The 18,594-nt window shown below is 37.4% G+C and overlaps 2 protein-coding genes across 3 annotated transcripts; one reads left to right on the top strand and one right to left on the bottom strand.

Moving 5' to 3' along the window:
* Positions 1-674: 674 nt before the first annotated feature.
* LOC145628426 (copper-transporting ATPase HMA4-like) lies at positions 675-7,508 on the bottom strand. Of its 2 annotated transcripts, none has more exons than XM_081680722.1 (9): positions 7,376-7,508; positions 6,443-6,731; positions 5,233-5,978; positions 4,646-5,117; positions 4,385-4,552; positions 3,739-3,993; positions 2,908-3,030; positions 1,757-2,242; positions 675-1,195 (listed from the first exon to the last, which is right to left on the bottom strand). In XM_081680722.1, the coding sequence occupies exons 2-9, from the start codon at positions 6,698-6,700 to the stop codon at positions 803-805; spliced, it is 2,901 nt and encodes a 966-aa protein (XP_081536848.1). In that variant the 5' UTR covers positions 6,701-6,731; positions 7,376-7,508; the 3' UTR covers positions 675-802. The 2 variants fall into 2 exon arrangements, with proteins under 2 accessions (XP_081536848.1, XP_081536849.1); XM_081680723.1 differs by lacking the exon at positions 7,376-7,508 and adding an exon at positions 6,211-6,321 and having other exon boundaries at positions 6,443-6,573.
* Positions 7,509-10,197: 2,689 nt separating this feature from the next.
* LOC145626254 (outer envelope protein 80, chloroplastic-like) lies at positions 10,198-18,251 on the top strand. Its single transcript, XM_081678684.1, has 16 exons — positions 10,198-10,934; positions 11,633-11,726; positions 11,825-11,907; positions 12,049-12,146; positions 12,311-12,380; positions 13,666-13,759; positions 14,478-14,559; positions 14,660-14,695; positions 15,607-15,760; positions 15,898-16,038; positions 16,203-16,273; positions 16,384-16,456; positions 16,533-16,648; positions 16,768-16,915; positions 17,626-17,695; positions 17,832-18,251. Exons 1-16 carry the CDS (start codon positions 10,365-10,367, stop codon positions 17,984-17,986), a joined length of 2,055 nt encoding a protein of 684 aa, XP_081534810.1. The 5' UTR covers positions 10,198-10,364; the 3' UTR covers positions 17,987-18,251.
* Positions 18,252-18,594: the final 343 nt, after the last annotated feature.

Genomic DNA, 18,594 nt, shown 5'->3' with positions numbered 1-18,594 from the left:
CAAAAGCTAGTTAAAGGATGTAGTTTATTATCGTTACTAAGGGTCTGTTCTCATTGACTGAACTGAACTGAGCTGAGTTGAACTGAACTAAACTGAATATTTTATAAGAGAAGGAAATTAGGAGCTGAACTGAACTGAGCTGAACTGAACTGAATTTCAACGTAAGAGAACAAGCCCTAAATTAATACAACTCGTATTCCTATTTGGATAAATGACAAATAAGGGAGATATGTGTACCAATAAGGTCTTGATCACGTTATTTCTTCTACTACCTCCGTTACAATTAGACATTTTCCCTACGAAGTAGTGTGCATTATTTTTTATTTTATTTTTTTCGAGGGAGAGTAGTGTGCATCATTTTGACTAATATTAAGCTGCAAATAAGCACAAATTCGATACATTTTGCCTACGCTTATGGGCATCTTGTAATAGGAAGCTATCTTAAATATTACAGTTGTATTTCTTAATATACGAGCAATGTGGTGAAAGAAAGGGTTTACAAACGGATTTGTTAATTTCCATGGCTGATGCATATCTGCTGATAACATCGATGTCCAAGACAGAAGACCAATTCAGAAATCATCCTACCAGTTCCGGTGGATTATTTATATGAGGACGGAGTATCATTCTTATGGTTGATACCTATATGAAGCGATGCCTTAGTGGGTAAGAGATCAAGTAAAGCATCTGAGATTATGGGAATCAATTAGAACAGTTAGAAATAATAATTGAACATACTTTACACTTAGCAATAAAAACCTCTACAGTTATGCCTAAATATTTGAAGATAAAGCTTCGGTCATCAAATTCTTTCAACATTCAAAGGCTTCTTGTAAGACTGCAACAACAGAGAAGAACAGACCACACTAAGGGATGAAGCGGCCATGCAAGCCCCAGCAACCCAAGGCGGAAGCCGAATACCAGTGAATGGAAACAAAATTCCTGCAGCAATAGGCATGGCTAGGACATTATAGCCAAGGGCCCAAACGTAGTTAAGCCGAATCTTGGACATTGTCTTTCGAGAAAGGTCAATGGCTGTCACGACATCTTCTAGGTTGCTCTTAATTAGAACTATATCAGCTGCCTCAATAGCAACATTAGTGCCAGCGCCTATTGCCATTCCAACATCAGCTGCAACTAGGGCAGGGGAGTCATTAATGCCGTCTCCCACCATTGCTACCGTTAGACCTTTCATCTGGATAGTCAGAAATAGCAAATAAATACAATACACTAATTCCACAGCATCAGGAAAAAAAAAGAGTTACTTCCACGATTCACTATTTCACATGGTTATATAAGAAGCGAGATACAGTCCACAGCAAGGCATATCGGATAGAATTTCATTCATGCACAGGGATACTAACACAAACACGCACAGAAACAGTACCCCGCAAAAATTAGGTTCTGATCTCTATATGTTAACTTGTCAGAATCAAGAACAAATTTGCCACTTCATTCCTACTACTATTCATTCAAGCTTTGGCATATTACTACATTATTAATCCGTACCTTATATCTTGATATAATCATAGTCACTTTGTCATGAAAATTTTAAGGGTGTAAAGGAAAAAAAACAGTGTAAAGCAACAATGTTTCCAAAGAAAGGATACTACACCTAGGGTCATGCTTTCATCCAATCCCAATTATTAGCGATAAAAATTTAATGTGACACACAAACGTATAAACGCATCACCAAGGCAGCAAGAGAAATGAGAAAAAGCAAAAATTCCATGCATATTGTTATCAGCAATCCAACCTGAATTTCTTTTATCTTCCCAGCTTTTCCAATTGGATCTGTTTCAGCAAAAACTTGATTAATACCAACTTCTCTTCCTATTGCTGTTGCAGTACCCCAGTTATCACCAGTTACCATGATGCTTGTGATGCCCATAGACTGAAGATGTCTAATGACATGGCCTGCCTCCGGCTTCACTGGATCAGTCACAGCAAAAGCCCCTGCAACCTTGCCATCAATGGCAACTAACACACAAGTTTGAGCCAATTTTTCTGTGCCTGAGATATACTCCTCGACTTCATAGTTGATTGGAACACTATGAACCTGCAGGAGCCTCTTGTTTCCTACCAAAACTATCTTCTCGCCGACCTTTCCACCAACTCCAGCTCCAGGATGCACCTCAAAATCCTTTACATCTTCAACATGGTCGGCCAATGATTCATGTTTCTTACGCTGAACCTTAGCGTGTTCAGCCACAGCTTTAGCTAGGGGGTGCTCGCTGTTTGCCTGCAAATATATTGGAGGAAAGAGCAGCTGAGCAGCAGAGTGATTTACGTTCCGTCATAACGATTGCCGATTCTCAAATCAAAAAGGTATTAAATCACTGGCAACTAAAACATTACACTTTTCCTCAAAAAAAAAAAAAAGGAAAATTTGCCAATTACTACCGCAAGTTAATACTACTTTGTAAATTACTACCGTAAATTAAAAAAGTTGTGAATTACTACCGCAAAAAATTTTAAGATGTTGCGATTACTACCAAACCCCCATTAAACCCAACTATGACGTCATTATATCACTTTAACCCATGGTTAAAGCCCTTAACCATGACGTCATTATATCCCTAACCCATTTTCATTTTTTTGGGGGGCTGGCATGGTCAAACACGGGTTAAAGGGATATAATGACGTCATAGTTGGTTTTAATGGGGGTTTGGTAGTAATCGCAACATCTTAATATTTTTTGCGGTGGTAATTCACAACTTTTTAAATTTGCGGTAGTAATTTACAAAGTGGTATTAACTTGCGGTAGTAATTGGCAAATTATCCAAAAAAAAAAAAAAAAAAAAACTAAATATATGAGCCATTAAAATGAAAGATCATGTTCACTTTCCGAAATATCATGAATAATGCATGATGTGTGAGCCAAACAAACCAAATAAATGCACATACCTCTATAGCAATTGCCATATCACATAATTCCTTCATTGTAACCCCAGAAAAGAGAACAGTGCTGACAACAACTGGCTTTCCTACAGTCAATGTTCCTGTCTTATCAAAGACCACAGCTTTAACCTACAATAAATTAATCAAAACAGAAGCAACAGCAAAGAACATCAAGATCCTGCATCAAAAGTAGCACAATCCTTCAAAGCAGTAACATCAATGCTGAAAAAACATGCCACTGTGAGTGTGAGATCTAGTTTCCCTTTAAAATAGGCCAAATAGAGTAAATATCCATGAGGTGGTCTATGTATTCTTATTGCTACCTAAAAATATAAAAAGTTATGACAAATCATCCAAACTTTAGCTCCTCATTTGGATAGCTCAACTTGCAATTCAATAACATACAAAGTAAATATATTGACACAATTGAAGGGAGGCACATATTTACAAGGGCGGTTTAAGGAAAGGATGATAAGAGTAGGACTTTGGTAATTATCTAATTTCAATTAAGTATTTAACTTCACATTTCCGAAATGTAAATAGTTTCAGTTGCATTATTATCACTAATATGAATTGATTCTATCATCTTAAACAAATAACGCAATTAATAATACGTGGAAAATAAATAAAAGTTAGGCATTTTTGAATAATTTCTGCACAGCAGCCACAAGGAAGCCTTAACTTAATAAAATGATACCAGTATATAAGAGAATGGAAAAGTCATGATCCACAGTTATGAATATCTAGGCCTCCTATTACATTTATCTCAGGTCTTCTCGACATGTATGCAATAACCTGAGCAAATGACAAAATTAAGCCAATGAAAGCCAAACTTACCTTGTGTGCCTTCTGTAGTGCTGCTCCCCCCTTGATGAGCACACCAAGTGAAGCACCCTTCCCAGTAGCAACCATAACTGCAGTAGGAGTCGCCAGTCCCAGAGCACATGGACAAGCAACCACAACAACAGATATTCCAAACTGCAGAGCAAGTTCAAATTTGTCCATGGCTTTTGGGATCCAATGTTTTGGATAAAGACCAGCTACTCCAGTGACAAACCATGCAACCCATGTAATAAATGCTGCAGCAACTACCTATATTTGATCAATATTAAAGGTCAACATTATCACTTTGAATCAAGAAAAGATAACCATAAATACTTGATATGCAAAATAAATAAGAAAACAATTTTTAAAAAATTGAAATTCCAAGTCTGAATAGAATATAACAAGTGTAACATAATGTACAGTCCTCCCCAGATAAAAACCTGGTCTCCTAACAGTATGACAAGCTAGCTAGGCCAAGAGGGCATTCATACCCACCTAACACAAAGGATCAGATAAACCCACATACTTTACTTATGAGATTTAGTTTATGACTTCAAGCTTAGCATCCTGATCAGATCACCCTGCATATTTTCCTCGAGAACTTTAAGATTCGAATGCATAACATAATAACAGGTCAATATGGAAACAATGAACTTACAGTTGGAACAAAAAACCTTGATATTTGGTCAGCCAACTTCTGAACAGGGGCTCTGGCCAACTGAGCAGCCTCCACAAGTTGAACAATCTGAGAAAGGGCAGTCTCTGATCCAACATGTGTAGCCTTCACTATGATACATCCATTCTCATTTGAAGTCCCACCAATGACCTGTTTACAACATCAAGCAGGTATGTCCATCATTGAGTTGTTCCAAGAGACAAAAGGCACAAACAAAAACCAATCTACAATACTCAATTATACCTTATCACCAGGTCTTTTAGTAACTGGCTTTGCTTCTCCCGTGATCATACTTTCATTTACATAACTTTGACCATCAATAACGATCCCATCAACAGGAACCTTTGCTCCAGGAACAATCTTAAACAAGTCATTTCTCTGTATAAGTTGAGTGCTTATTTCTGTTTCTGAGATGATATTTCCACTGCCATCCATTGTCACCAAGCACGCCGTATCTGGAGCAAGCTCTGACAGCTTTGCTAAAGCATCTGAAGTCTTCCCCTTCGCCACAATCTCCAAATATTTGCCCAAAAGAATAAAAGATATTAACATAGCACTTGTCTCAAAAAAATCTTGCCCTTCAAAGTCAAGGGAAGTCAGGGATTTAAGCAATATGTAGAGAGAGTAGATGTAAGCAGCATTGGTTCCCACTGCCACTAGAACATCCATATTAGCAGATTTTCGCCTTAACGCATGATATGCCCCAACATAAAACCTGAGAAAGAGTGTTTTGACAAGACAACATCATCCAGTATGATACATAAACCAGATTAGAAAGACATCGTAAGTAGCATATTCACTTGTACAAACCAAATTTTTTTTAAAAGTACCTTCGTCCAATGATGAACTGCACTGGTGCGCAAAGGATACATCTCAGCAACATTCCAACAGTAAGCAAGTTGTGAATCCTGTAGTTTAACCAATCCCCATAAGGAGGAAGCATTGGGAGTACCATGGAGAAAACAAGCACCGGGACAGAAAAAAGGCAACTCCATAAGAACTGATTTTTGTACTTATGAATCTCATTTCTATGATCCAAATCTCTCTGTCTTGGAGGGACATACAAGCTTGCATCATACGAATTTAGGCCAGTAGAAGCCTCTCTAATCAATTTTATCAGAGATCTAGGACCAGTTACATCAGGATCATAGCTTACAGTGATCTTTTTTTCTTCCATATCCATGTCAACGTGATTGACACCAACAGCTAGCTCAAGAGCAGTTCTAATAGTGTTGGCGTCTTCAAGGGTATGAACTCCATCAAGCTTTAGGTGCACTTTGTTCACATCATTCCCAGGGTTAATAAGATCAGCTTCAAAACCAGCATCTTCAACCGCTTTTATGATTTGGTTAAGGTTTGTGACATTTGGGTCAAAGTGAACCTTGGCTTCCTCAAGAGCAAGACCTACCACGGCCTTTTTCACCCCATCAGCATCTGAGAGTGCGCGTTCAACGGCCTCTGAGCAGCTAGTGCATGCCATTCCTTTTATTTTCAGTCGACATACTTCTATTTCTTGATCAGGATACCCCTCAACTTGAAATCCTGCATTTTCTACGGTTTCTTTTATTCTTTTTGACTACATAAACAGACAAAAAAAAATATCAATCTTAAGATTCTTAACTCTGCACATTAATGACGGTGACACTAATGACAAAGAAAATATATAAAACAGCAAATAACATGTAAAAATAAGAGATTATGAAATCAGCAAGGCATATCAAAATGCTTAACTATCAGCTAGAAATTTGTAATTAGGCTGACATTTATATTCAATCCTAAAGCATAAATCCAATTTTCAGATTTAGCACCTTCATTTCTGTTATATAGGATCCACATATGAAATGATCAGCAACATTTATCTTCTGAAGTTGAAAAAGGGGGGCAGGAATGCAGGATCCTGATCCCTATGGGTTCATTCCCTTCAAAAGAGAGCAGGAGAGAAATGACAAGAAGCAATAACTGATGTAACTCAAGTAACAATTCAACTGAAAAAGTAAGAACCGTAAAATCACATGACAAGGGTTAGAATTTGCCACTAACATCAACAATTTCCGGCATGTATTTGACAACAGCTTGTCCATCCATTGATGATACAACAACACTCCTAATTCCATTGAGTTTCCCTAACACAGATTCTACTGAGTTCGAGCATGATGCACACTCAATACCCTTTATCTGGAATTTCACCACTTTAATCTTCTCGACGCCACATGGACTTGGTGGATAGATGTTAACCGTCACACTGTCCTGAGGTTCCAATAAAGGAACATTTAGATCAAACTTTCCATTCACTTCCATTTTGGTTGCAGCAAGATTTCAATTATCAACCCTGTTAAGAATCAGATATATAGATTATAGATTAGTTTTCTTCCTGAACTCAGATTATAGATGCCATAACATTTGATCAAGTCAACATTTTAAATGATTTTTAAATGTTTTTTAAAAAACACCTAATTCAGTTTCAAACCTGCTTTTTTAATATTGATTTAAACCAAAAAAAAAAAAAAAAAAAAAAAAAAGTCAATAATCACTATGCATACCCATAAGAAGAAATTTTGATTTTAAAAAATGCATAAATTTCTTGGTAAAGCAAACTAAGTTAAAAACATATGCAAATGAATCAAATTATCATTGAATTTGATCATATATGCTTACATACATCTACAAAATTCAAAGCAATGCATCTAATTTATCACTCAAAACCCTAGTTACTTCAAAAACTGCAAAGTCAGAGCTTCACAATCAAAATTCCCCCTCAAATTGCATACCATACACCAATACCAATTCACAAAGCCTCTAATTCAACGCGCAAATATCTTTCAATTAAATTGGCGAATTAACTACAAACCACGACATTAAAATCCACAAACTTAGAAAATTATTCGATTTCCAGAAAAATCACAAGAATATGAAAATTTTACAAAAAAAAAATAATGAAACAAAATTGAGTGAGCATATGTGAATGGAAAGTACCTCAAATTGTCAAATGAATTGCACGATTTTAACGTCCTAGAATCCAAAATTAGGGTTCCAAAATTCGGCGAAGAAATTGGGGGTGAGAATTTTGGCAAAGATGTGCAGCACACCGCTTTGGCAACAAGGGAATCAGCGGGGACCTACTTTTTAAAAAATATTTCGAATTTGATTTGTATTTGTATTTGTTTTTTTGTGTTTTGGTCGTTTCTTTCCCACCAAGACTTTTTGTGTGAAAAATTCCACAAGTTGCCCCCCACATTTGCCACATAAGACTGTAATTGTATACGGTACACCGTTCCTTCAAATAGTTACTCTTAGTAGGGCTGTGCACCGGTCCAAAACCGGACCGGACCGGACCGGGACCGGAATGGACCGGAACCCGGAATGAGCATTTTTTAAGGACCGGAGACCGGACCGTAATCTGCCGGTCCGGTCCCGGTCTGGACCTGTTTAATACGGTCCGTTCCGGTTTTGGACCGGTTGGGACCGACTTTATGCTGTTTTTTTTTTCCCCCTGCATTTTAACAGCACTGCTTCGTGCTTCCTGCTATTTTTTAACCTGTTTTTTGACAGCGCGGTGTCGACGGCTGGAGTCATCGGAGGAGGAGGCTGAGTCATACAAATTGAATTAATTAAACAAAAAAAAAAAATACCAAAGAGATGAGGAGGCTGGAACATACCTGGAGGGTTGTAGGCTGGAAGTCGAAGAGGAGGGCGGTGCTGCGGCGGTGCGGCGGTGCGGCCTGCGGAGATGAGGGCGGTGCGGCCTGCGGAGATGAGGGCGGTGCCGCGGCGGCTTCGGGCAGAGAGTGAGAACGGGAAAGAGGTTAGAGGAGGACAGAGAGTGAGAGTGAAGACTGAAGAGGCTGTGAATGAGATTGATAGAAATTAGGGTTTTTAGGAAATTTTTTAAAAAAAAAAAAAAAAATTATACATTTTTCCCGGGTTTCCGGTCCAGCCCGGAATTTACCGGGTTTTACCCGGACCGGACCGGGAACCCGGAATGACTGATTTCAAAGGACCGAGGACCGACCCGGAAGGCTACGGTCCGGTCCGGGTCCGGTCCGGTCCCGGTCGGTTTTACGGTCCAGGTCTAAAAGTGCACAGCCCTAACTCTTAGACCTTTCACCTCATTTTTGCTTATATGAATTCACCTTAACTTATTTAATCGGTTCTTATTTGATTTAATTTGGTCTTATCTAATCTAACTTGGTCTTATCTGATCCTATCTTATTGTTTGATTTGATCAAACTTTGACCTTAAGTAAATGATAATCTTTAAAGAACAAAAAAAATCAGATCTTGTTAGATTCGTAATAATGTTTATTTTTCATAATTTTTTTCGGGCCTTATAGATTATTAATGGTCGGTTGTCGTTATGCTCTATCACTTTATTTTCACTAATTTCATGTTACAAATAAGCAATTTTAGGGTCAATTTACAACTACAATAATATTAAAATCAACTAATGAAACTCATTAGCTTAAACTTTTTGTTGAGTTTGTCATTCAACATGCTATCAAAAGTCAGAATGACATAAATCTCAGCATCCCCTCACTTTGCCCAAATGACTCTCGAATTAGGGTGCGTGAATGCGTGATAGAATACAAAAATCGATCAAGGATACATGGGCTTCAACCAACCATTCAACCCTTTAATGAATCATAATGTCATTACATATTACAAATGATATTATGAACATACTTACACTTATAGCATGTATACTTTTTTTTTTTTTTTTTTTCTCCGACCCTAAATGTTCTTCTGGTTTGTAATCTAAACAATATTCATAACTTTTAATCTCCCGAATTCTTCTAATTTCAATGTATAAGAAGAAAAATATAGACAAGTGAAATCTTGTTAAGCACCGTAATCCTTAGCTTGTTGGCCATATCATCTTATGTGGAGGGCTTTTAATCTAATTTCCCCAATTAAGAGCCTGACCCGATTAATATACTATATTAATAAATTATGTTAACATCAACACAATTTTTTTTTCTATCTCATATTATTCCTCCAAGCACATGCACAGTAGCACACCGAAAAATGATACTCAATAGGTATTATTCAACGGTACCTGGGTTTTAACAAAGGAGCGTCGTGAGGTTTGATTTGACGAAAACCAAGCTAGCTTGAAGAAAGATTCATAGGTTTCGATCTTTGCCAAAATTGCTCAAGACATGGTTGAAAAAGGTAAGATTACATCATGTCTGGTGGTTCGTCTCGAACTCGTGACAAGGGTGGTGATTGTGGCGGCGGATACTCAGACAATCGCTCTTTATTGTTAAAGGTTGAAGATCTAATATTTGTACGTGAATTTATATATATAGCATTATCCCTAAATAACTCGCGAAAATGACATTTATACACTGTGATAAAAATAACTTTTTTGTTAAAACATGTGGTACTAAATTGTATTTTCACTAAAGTACTCCGTATAGCATTACAAGAATTCAAATTACAAATTGAATTTAAACTCTTAAACACTGCTAACACAATAGATCAACCCAATTGAAAACTTACAACCCAAGACATGTAGAATTTGTTATACATATCAAAGTGTATAGTTGTACACTATACCCAAGTAATCCAAGATTAGTGTTTGTTTTTCTTGTCAAAAAAAAAATTAGTGTTTGTTTTTCATTTGATGATTAAATAAAAAACAATTATCAAAATGAGAACAAAATAATCATAGTTGTACATTACATCCGGGTGTATATAACAAGTTGTATGAGACATGACCCAACATGCAAATACTTCGAAGTCCAAATTAATGTTATATTGTTATCAGACCGACCGGTTTGAGCGTTTGACATCGTCTGCTTGAATTTAACGTCTGCCTTTCACTCAAAAACCAAAAACCAAAAACCCTTTCTTCCCCAAAACCCTAATTCAATGATCAGATAACAAACAAACCCCAATTTTCAAATCAACCCAATTTAAATTTTACCTTAGAAAGCCTCAATTCCACTCCCATTTCTTCAACTATGCTTAACAATGGCGATATTGAATTTAAATCATCCGCCATTAAAATCCCTCTTTCTTCACCTCAAAATCCCATCCCTCATCTCCCATTTTGTTCTCAATCCCTAACTTCCACCCTCTCACAAGCCAAATTCTCAATTACCCAGTTCCTAGATTCCCTCAAATTCCACAAAAAACCCATCAAATTGCGCTCTTTCCCATCACCATTGCTGTGCTCTTCGACATTGGCACTGAACGAGTCGACTCAGCCTCAACCCGGTGGTGCTACTGGTGGTGGTGGTGGTGCGATTGAGGTGGCTCAGACAAAGGCACCGGTGAGTCGGACTCGGAGGGAGGATGAGGAGAGAGTGTTGATTAGTGAGGTGTTAGTGAGGAACAAAGATGGTGAAGAATTGGAGATGAAGGACTTGGAATCAGAGGCATTAATGGCGTTGAAAGCGTGCCGGGCGAATTCGGCATTGACGGTTAGAGAAGTTCAGGAGGATGTTCATCGAATTATTGATAGTGGCTATTTTTCTTCATGTATGCCTGTTGCTGTAGATACTCGGGATGGTATCAGATTGGTCTTTCAGGTATATAATTTGGAGTATATAAATAATATGTTGATATGTTCTGTTTTAATGCATACTCCGTATTAAATTTGATTGAATGCTGTTGCTCATATAAGCTTTGTAATTGAGAATAGATGAAGTTATAATTTAGGTTGTGTTATAGGAATGCACTATGTTGTTAGTCATCTGAAAGAGAATGAACCTTCAGTGAACAAGATTTGTATGATTGTATCAGTATTAAGAATTTGAGTAGTGGCCAGCGAGTTTTTTGGATTGCCAGCGTTAAATAAGATAGATTGGAATAAGAAAGCAAATTGTTGATACATAGGTGCTGTTTGCAGTATATTCTCTTTGTTGCGAAGCGAGTAAAAGGGGACTCGGAAATTTAAACGGAGGGAGAGGGTAGGGGTTTTGAAGTTTCATCTATATTTTGAAGGGTAGAGAGATTACATATTTGAATCAATATCATTTTGTCCAGGAGCTTATTTGATTTCTCTGCCACAGTCATATATTCTCGTGGCACATGCCATATTACCTTGTTATATGTTTTGTGCTGTAGTCAGTATCTAAATATCCCTTGAAGCTCTACTTTATGTCCATAGGTATATTATATGATCACGCTTTTATTATCTTGGTGAATGTAGCTGCCCTGAATCTAGATATTCTTCTTTTTTGAGGTAGCTAGTTTGTTTGATTTGCTTTCTCTTTTGTCGCACAAGGTAGAACCAAACCAGGAGTTTCGGGGATTGGTGTGCGAAGGAGCTAATGTTCTTCCGTCCAAATTTGTAGAGGATAAATTTCGTGATGGATATGGTATAGTTTTTTTTTTTTTTTTCTCTCTGTTGCTAAAGTTTGTGAGCTACTTAAAGTCTTCTCTCCATTAAATTAAATTTTGTCATCAAGCTGTGCAGGAAAAGTGGTCAATATCAGGCATTTGGATGAAGTGATTGAATCCATCAATGGATGGTATATGGAGCGTGGCCTTTTTGGCATGGTTAGTATTTGTTTTTTTGTTTTTTTTTAAAAAAAAAATAAATCATTTTAAGGTTATGAAATTATTCTCTTTTGTTACCTTATTCCCAAGGCGAAAGCTGTAATAAGTTGGAGCAGAAGATTCATTATTCTATTCTTACAGGTTTCAGGTGTTGAGATTCTTTCAGGGGGTATACTAAGGTTACAAATTGCTGAAGCTGAGGTCAATGATGTCTCAATCCGTTTTCTTGATCGAAAGACGTAAGTTTTAAATTTATCATATTTGCTTCTTTATAAAGACAGTATTAAGAAAAAGATATGGGCAAAAAACAAAGAATGGTGTCTATGTTCCACTGATAGTGATAATAATAGTCTGATATATTGGGTTTATAACTAATTGTGTAAATTAAATTGTTTTCTTTCAGCCGTGAGCCAACTGTGGGGAAGACAAAGCCTGAAACAATACTCCGCCAACTTACAACTAAAAAAGGGCAGGTAAAATTTTTGCATTCACTGTTGTAGATATCAAGTGATATTACATGTTCTTTATGTGTTTAATTGTAATTTTAAGTTAGAGATGCTGCTGAAGAATATTGTATATACCTCTCTGCCTATAGCCTATAGCCTATAGCTGCATTCTGTTGGTCTTTTGACCTTATCCGTTGATAATTTGTGATTTACTCGTACAAATTTATTTATTTATTTATTTTTTAATTCTTGATAAGACCGGCTGTTTGAACTTTTATAGATATTTTTCTAGATATAGAGTTCTCTATCACCTTTGGAAATCAATTTCAACTTTCAAGCAGAATAGTTTTAAGGAAATTTTGACATTTGCTACCAGGAAAAATACCTCGATTCACATTTGCTACCGTTTTAAATTTTTTTTTTTTTTACCACCTAAATCAGAGTTTCTTAGAAATTACTACCCGATGCCTTACACCGTAACTATTTCCGTTAGTGGGGCTCAACCACCCCACTGCCACCCCCTCCCTTTCCCCCACCCACGAAGCCAACCCCCCTTCTCTTTCCCCCACCCACCAAAGCCTACCCCCCCACCCACCGAAGCCAACCCCACCGAATTCAGCCCCCCTTCCCATTCCCTCCACCGGAATCAACCCCTCCCCTTTTCCTACCCTTTTCGGCCACCCCTAACCCTAAACCACCACCACAAAACCACCATATGCGAAACCCGAAACCCTAAAACCCGTTTAGGGTGGTCTAGGGTTAGGGGTGTCGGTTTTTGGATGGGGTCGGGGAGGGGGGTCGCTTCCGGTGGGGTTAACGGGGAAGGGGGCTGATTTCGGTGGGCTTGGCTTCGTGGGTGGGGGAAAGGGAGGGGGGGTTGGCTTCGTGGGTGGGGAAAAGGAGGGCGGTGGGGTCGCCGGCGCCGGCCGCCGGCAAGGGGGAGGGGGTGACTGTTTTTTTTTTTTTAATGTTTTCTTTTTCTTTTTTATTTTTTTAATAAACTTTGGATTTCATTAAGTGGTAGTAATTTCTAACAAACTCTGATTTAGGTGGTAGCAAAGTAAAAATAAAAAAATTTAAATGGTAGCAAATGTGAATCGAGGTGTTTTTCCCGGTAGCAAATGTCAAAATTTCCTAGTTTAAATGAAATTTGTAGGGTTTCTATCATTGGTTAATTTGCCACTGTGTTTTTTATTTTCCAGCTTGAAATTCCTTGTGTTATGATTATGGTAATGAGAAATTATATCAACTTTTAAACTTTGTAGTCTGATGTGGAGTATGTTATTATGTATTCCCCATGCTTCTTTTGCAGGTTTACAGTTTAAATCAAGGAAAAAGGGATGTTGAGACAGTTCTAACTATGGGAATTATGGAAGATGTTAGCATTTTTCCCCAGCCCGCCGGAGGTAACTATAAATAGCAATTTTATCATCAATTGATTTCAAGTTGATTTGATGCTATGTTAAGTTTTTGATCATAAGGTTGGACCTTATCTCGGTTAAACTTCTCTCCTCCCCTCTGGTCAGTTTGCAGGCGTCTTTTTTCTTATGTTTTTAAAAAATAATCTTTTTTAGTCTTCTGCTGACCACTGGTTCACTGATGAATTTACAATGAATGGGGATCTGTTGCTAAATTTGTGGTTGGCATGGCTGCATGGCAAATTCAAGCTGCTTAAAATGTATTTTGAAGACATGTTCATTTCACTCTCCAAGATGATGCTTGAATGTACAGCTGTTGAGATTATTATATTGTGCAATCCTCTCCTTCTTATTTGTGGCCTTAGGCATGAATTTTTGTTGATAGGTCAATTGATCCCTGGCTTCAATGTGTCTGATGGTTGGTGGAAAGTATGCCCTCTTCTGCTTGAACCTAGGCTTTAAATTGAATTTTCTTGTTACCCAGTAGCTTGGCTATTTAATATATATTCTGCCTACGAACCACATTGTTTAGCTTCAGTTATCTCTTCATTTAAGTCTTGCTGCTGGTGTCACTTCATTACTCTTTAGAGACTATGGTGATAGTCGTGTTGGAAAAAATACGAATAATGTTGATGATACTCTTTGAATTTGGCATCTGTCTTATTTTCATTATTCTAATGTCTTTCTTTTGCTTTCTACACTCCAGACACTGGTAAGGTTGATTTGGTAATGAATGTGGTTGAGCGTGTGAGTGGAGGTTTCTCAGCTGGTGGTGGAATTTCGAGTGGGTAAGACAAGAAACTGTGATAATGATCTATAGTCTTTAAAATGAAGGGTCTTGGCTATGTATATTTTTCTTCTGATTCATTATTACTATATAATTTGCAGGATAACCAGTGGTCCATTGTCAGGTTTGATCGGAAGGTACTATTCTATTGCTTTGGAGTTCACTACGTAAAATAAAAAATCCTCACCATTCATGACTTACATGCCATAGTGATGGATACCCTTTAGAAAATTACCCCGTTTAAAGTTCTTTACAAACTGATTTGCATATCTATGAATATAAATCATGTATGATTTCCTTGATAATTGTGAGTTGTCTTAGACTCTTAGTATCTGAAGAAGCTATATATCTTCTTTACCATTCTTTTGTTTTTCATGCCATTGGCAGGTTCATGGCCATTCCAATTGTGTACAATCTTATATATTATGTCACACTAGCTGAAACTAGTATGTGCTGTTCTCTTATAACTTAATAAGAGATTTAGCTATTGCATTTTCCTTGATTAAATTAGGCATCTAGTATTTCGATTGTTGGTATTAGATTGGTCGATGATTTGTGGTTAATGGTTGAATGTACAACATATGTGTATGAAGGAGTTTTGATGGTGATAGGGTTAGTGGCACATCAGTGTTAAATTGGCAAAAAGGTATTTGAAGGTTGGATGGACAACAGGCAGATACCAAATGGTGCTGTATTAAATTTCATATCTTTCTAAGGCCGGTACATGGTAGATACTGGCTCGAATTCTTTACATAACCTGCAGCTGTCTTCTGGGCACATTGGCTTTTGTTGCGTTCTCTCTCTATATATATGTTGTCATCTTGTGTATGTATGAGAAAAACAAGTAGAGGGCTCCTGGGAGCATTATATGGAGAATTAGATGAATCTTTTATATGTCTTGTTTCAAATGTTTGGGGTGCTTATGTTGTTCTTGTATAGAAGCCTGTTTTCTCTGAGTAATACTTTTTGATAAAACTTTATCTGCTTGAGTTCTTTGTGATCTTATAATTTTTTACATGGATTCTTTTTATCTTAATTTTGGTTGCAGCTTTGCATATTCTCATAGAAATCTTTTTGGTAAAAATCAAAAAGTCAATGTCTCCCTTGAGAGGGGGCAAATCGACTCTATATTTCGAATAAATTACACAGTCCCATGGATTGAAGGTGATGATAAGCGTACGCAACAGTCAATTATGATTCAGGTGATAAGCCACAATCTTGCTTATCTATCTTCTACGATGAAAAGGATATTGTTTTTGTTTGTTTTTTTTTTTTTTTGTTTGGTTTTTTTTTTTCGTTTTTAATTTGGTCATGCCACTTGTCTTAATTGGTCATCCAGAATTCAAGAACTCCTGGTACTTTGGTCCATGGTAACCAGCCCAACAATGGTAATATAACCATTGGCCGTGTAACAGCTGGCATGGAATTCAGTCGTCCTCTAAGACCAAAGTGGAGTGGAACAGCTGGACTTACGTTTCAGGTATCAAAAAATTAGCTGGTTTCATGCTTCATTTATCTATTACCGGAACACATAGCTTTTTTTGGTGGTATGTATGGAAACTTTGGGCATATCATTGTCTGATAGTTATCCAGGCGAACTCCTGCTATTAATTTTTGTATTATTTCCCATTTATGCTATTGCAGCGAGCTGGTGCTCATGATGACAAGGGGGATCCTGTTATAAAAGATTTTTACAGCAGCCCGCTTACTGCAAGGTATAGGCCATTTTTGACATCAAAATTTGCAGTCTTGCCACTTTATTGCTCTATGTTATTCTTGTATGAACTTTTGAACTGTATTTGATGTGCTTTTATGTTGTGTTCAGTGGGAATACTCATGATAATACGTTGCTTGCCAAATGTGAGTGTGCTTACACTGGTGATTTAGGATCCTCAATGGTTAGTTATCAGTTAATTTAGAAACACATATTTTGTTCATTATTCCTTCTTTTGCTCATATTGTACCTTTATGCAGTTGGTCTTCAGCATGGAACAAGGTCTTCCTATCTTGCCAGAGTGGTTGAGTTTTAATAGAGTAAATGCCCGGGCCAGGACAGGGGCAGAGGTTGGGCCAGCCAATCTTCTTTTAAGGTTTGATATGCTCCTTGGTCTTTGGTTGCTTGTGTGTAAATGATTGGTACAATCTTCATTTCTTCTTTTGAAATTTTGAACTTTTTGACACTAAATCAATTGTACCTTTGGATTTTCAGTTTGTCTGGTGGTAATGTGCTGGGTAAATTCTCTCCTCATGAAGCATTTGCCATTGGTGGCACAAACAGTGTGAGAGGATATGAAGAGGGTGCTGTTGGCTCAGGCCGTTCCTATGTGGTTGGCTGCGGTGAAATATCCTTCCCTCTGGTATGTCAAATGCTCAATTGATTGCATGTTTTTCATACTTGTCTCTGTATATGTAGACTTAGAGTCTGAAATCCTTATAGAAGTGATCTGCTTCAATTTCTGCGTCTCTTAATCATCTTGTTATTCAAGTATGCCTAGTTTTTGGAAATGAAGACTTTGACACCATTTTCTTTTATGTGGGAAGTCGGGAAGGTGACTTAGGAATGTGTAATATTATGTACGTATAACCTAGCTAGCATCACTACTTATACTAGTTATTCTATAATTTTGTTAGTTAAAGCCTAAGCATAACTAGGAATCTAGAATGGACCAATGTGTTACAAATGGAGCTTTGAAATTTGGTTATTAACATCCCATCTTCTTAGCAAACTAGCCAAAGTCCACTGTTTGCTTAGTGGTTGACGTCATGCAGTTGCTTTTACATTTTGCATTCGTTCAACTCAGTAGAAGGTGTAAGAGCTTCTAAGAGAGGATGCAACCAGAAAGTGTATGTGACGTTTTTGTTTTGAATTTCATCCTTCTGTATCTTGGGAATGCAATGTAGATTATCTTGCCTTTTTTGTAATGGGATTTAAAAGTTAAAATTGTGAATACTTTGTTGTTTTAATGATCTTGATGGTTTACACTTCTCTTACATTCAACAGGATAGTCAACAAGATCTCAGTGATACCATTGACTTATCCCTTGAACATAATATTTTTCTATTTCAGTTTGGTCCAGTAGATGGTGCCTTTTTTGCTGATTATGGAACTGACCTTGGATCAGGCTCATCTGTTCCTGGTATGTGCATCTTTTCTAATCTTATAAGCATTTTAGAAAGGCATGATTTTTTGTTTGTTTCACATAGATCTAGATTTTGGTGGATTAAACTAAATTTGTGATGTTTCATAGTATTATATATCTTTTGTATTTGAAGGTGATCCTGCTGGTGCAAGAGGTAAACCTGGGAGTGGTTACGGGTATGGAGCTGGTATCCGCGTGGAGTCTCCTTTAGGTCCTCTACGGCTTGAATACGCCTTCAATGACAAGAAAACTGGGAGGTTTCATTTCGGTGTTGGGCATCGTAACTAGCAACTCTTCTATGGGATCTTTCGTAGGTTGTTAATTTCCTAATCTAAGTTTTTGTCCCGAAGTATAGATTAGGAACCACCCCCAACCCCCCCCCCCCCCCCCCCCCCCCCCCAACCAAAATTACCACCACCCACATTTTTTATAATTGTTAGAGGTTCACAATTGATGTTGATTCAGCTTACTTGTCAGAGGTGTTTACACATGAGCACATCCCTGTAACTGTCTTCCTTCTTCAATTGTATATTGTCTGTCTTCATTTTTTTCTTGTTTAATCTTACATTATTTTTATCTTTTTTAATTATGCTTTGTGGAATTTATGTGCATTCAGGATTAGAATGACCTTTTTTTTTTGGGTGAGGGAGCCGAAGTCCCTACGTGAGCAATGATGCATCTCTAATTTAATTTCTGGTGTTGGGTAATTACTCTCATACTTTAACCTACTAGGCGAAGTTTTGTTTATTTGCGCCTCAACGTTGGCTGAAGTAGGTTCTAATAATGTATGTATCCAGTCTTTGCAAAGACGGTCGTTTAGTTCTCTCTCTCAAAAAAAAAAAAAAAAACAGTCGTTTAGTATAACTCAGATGGGCAACGTTTGCCAATTTTACACA

This window comes from Chenopodium album, chromosome 4 (assembly GCF_948465745.1).
Source record: "Chenopodium album chromosome 4, dcCheAlbu1.1, whole genome shotgun sequence".
NCBI classification, from domain to species: Eukaryota; Viridiplantae; Streptophyta; class Magnoliopsida; order Caryophyllales; family Amaranthaceae; genus Chenopodium; species Chenopodium album.
The sequence above is the reverse complement of the archived record's forward strand: the minus strand, read 5'-3'. Positions and strand labels throughout refer to the sequence as shown.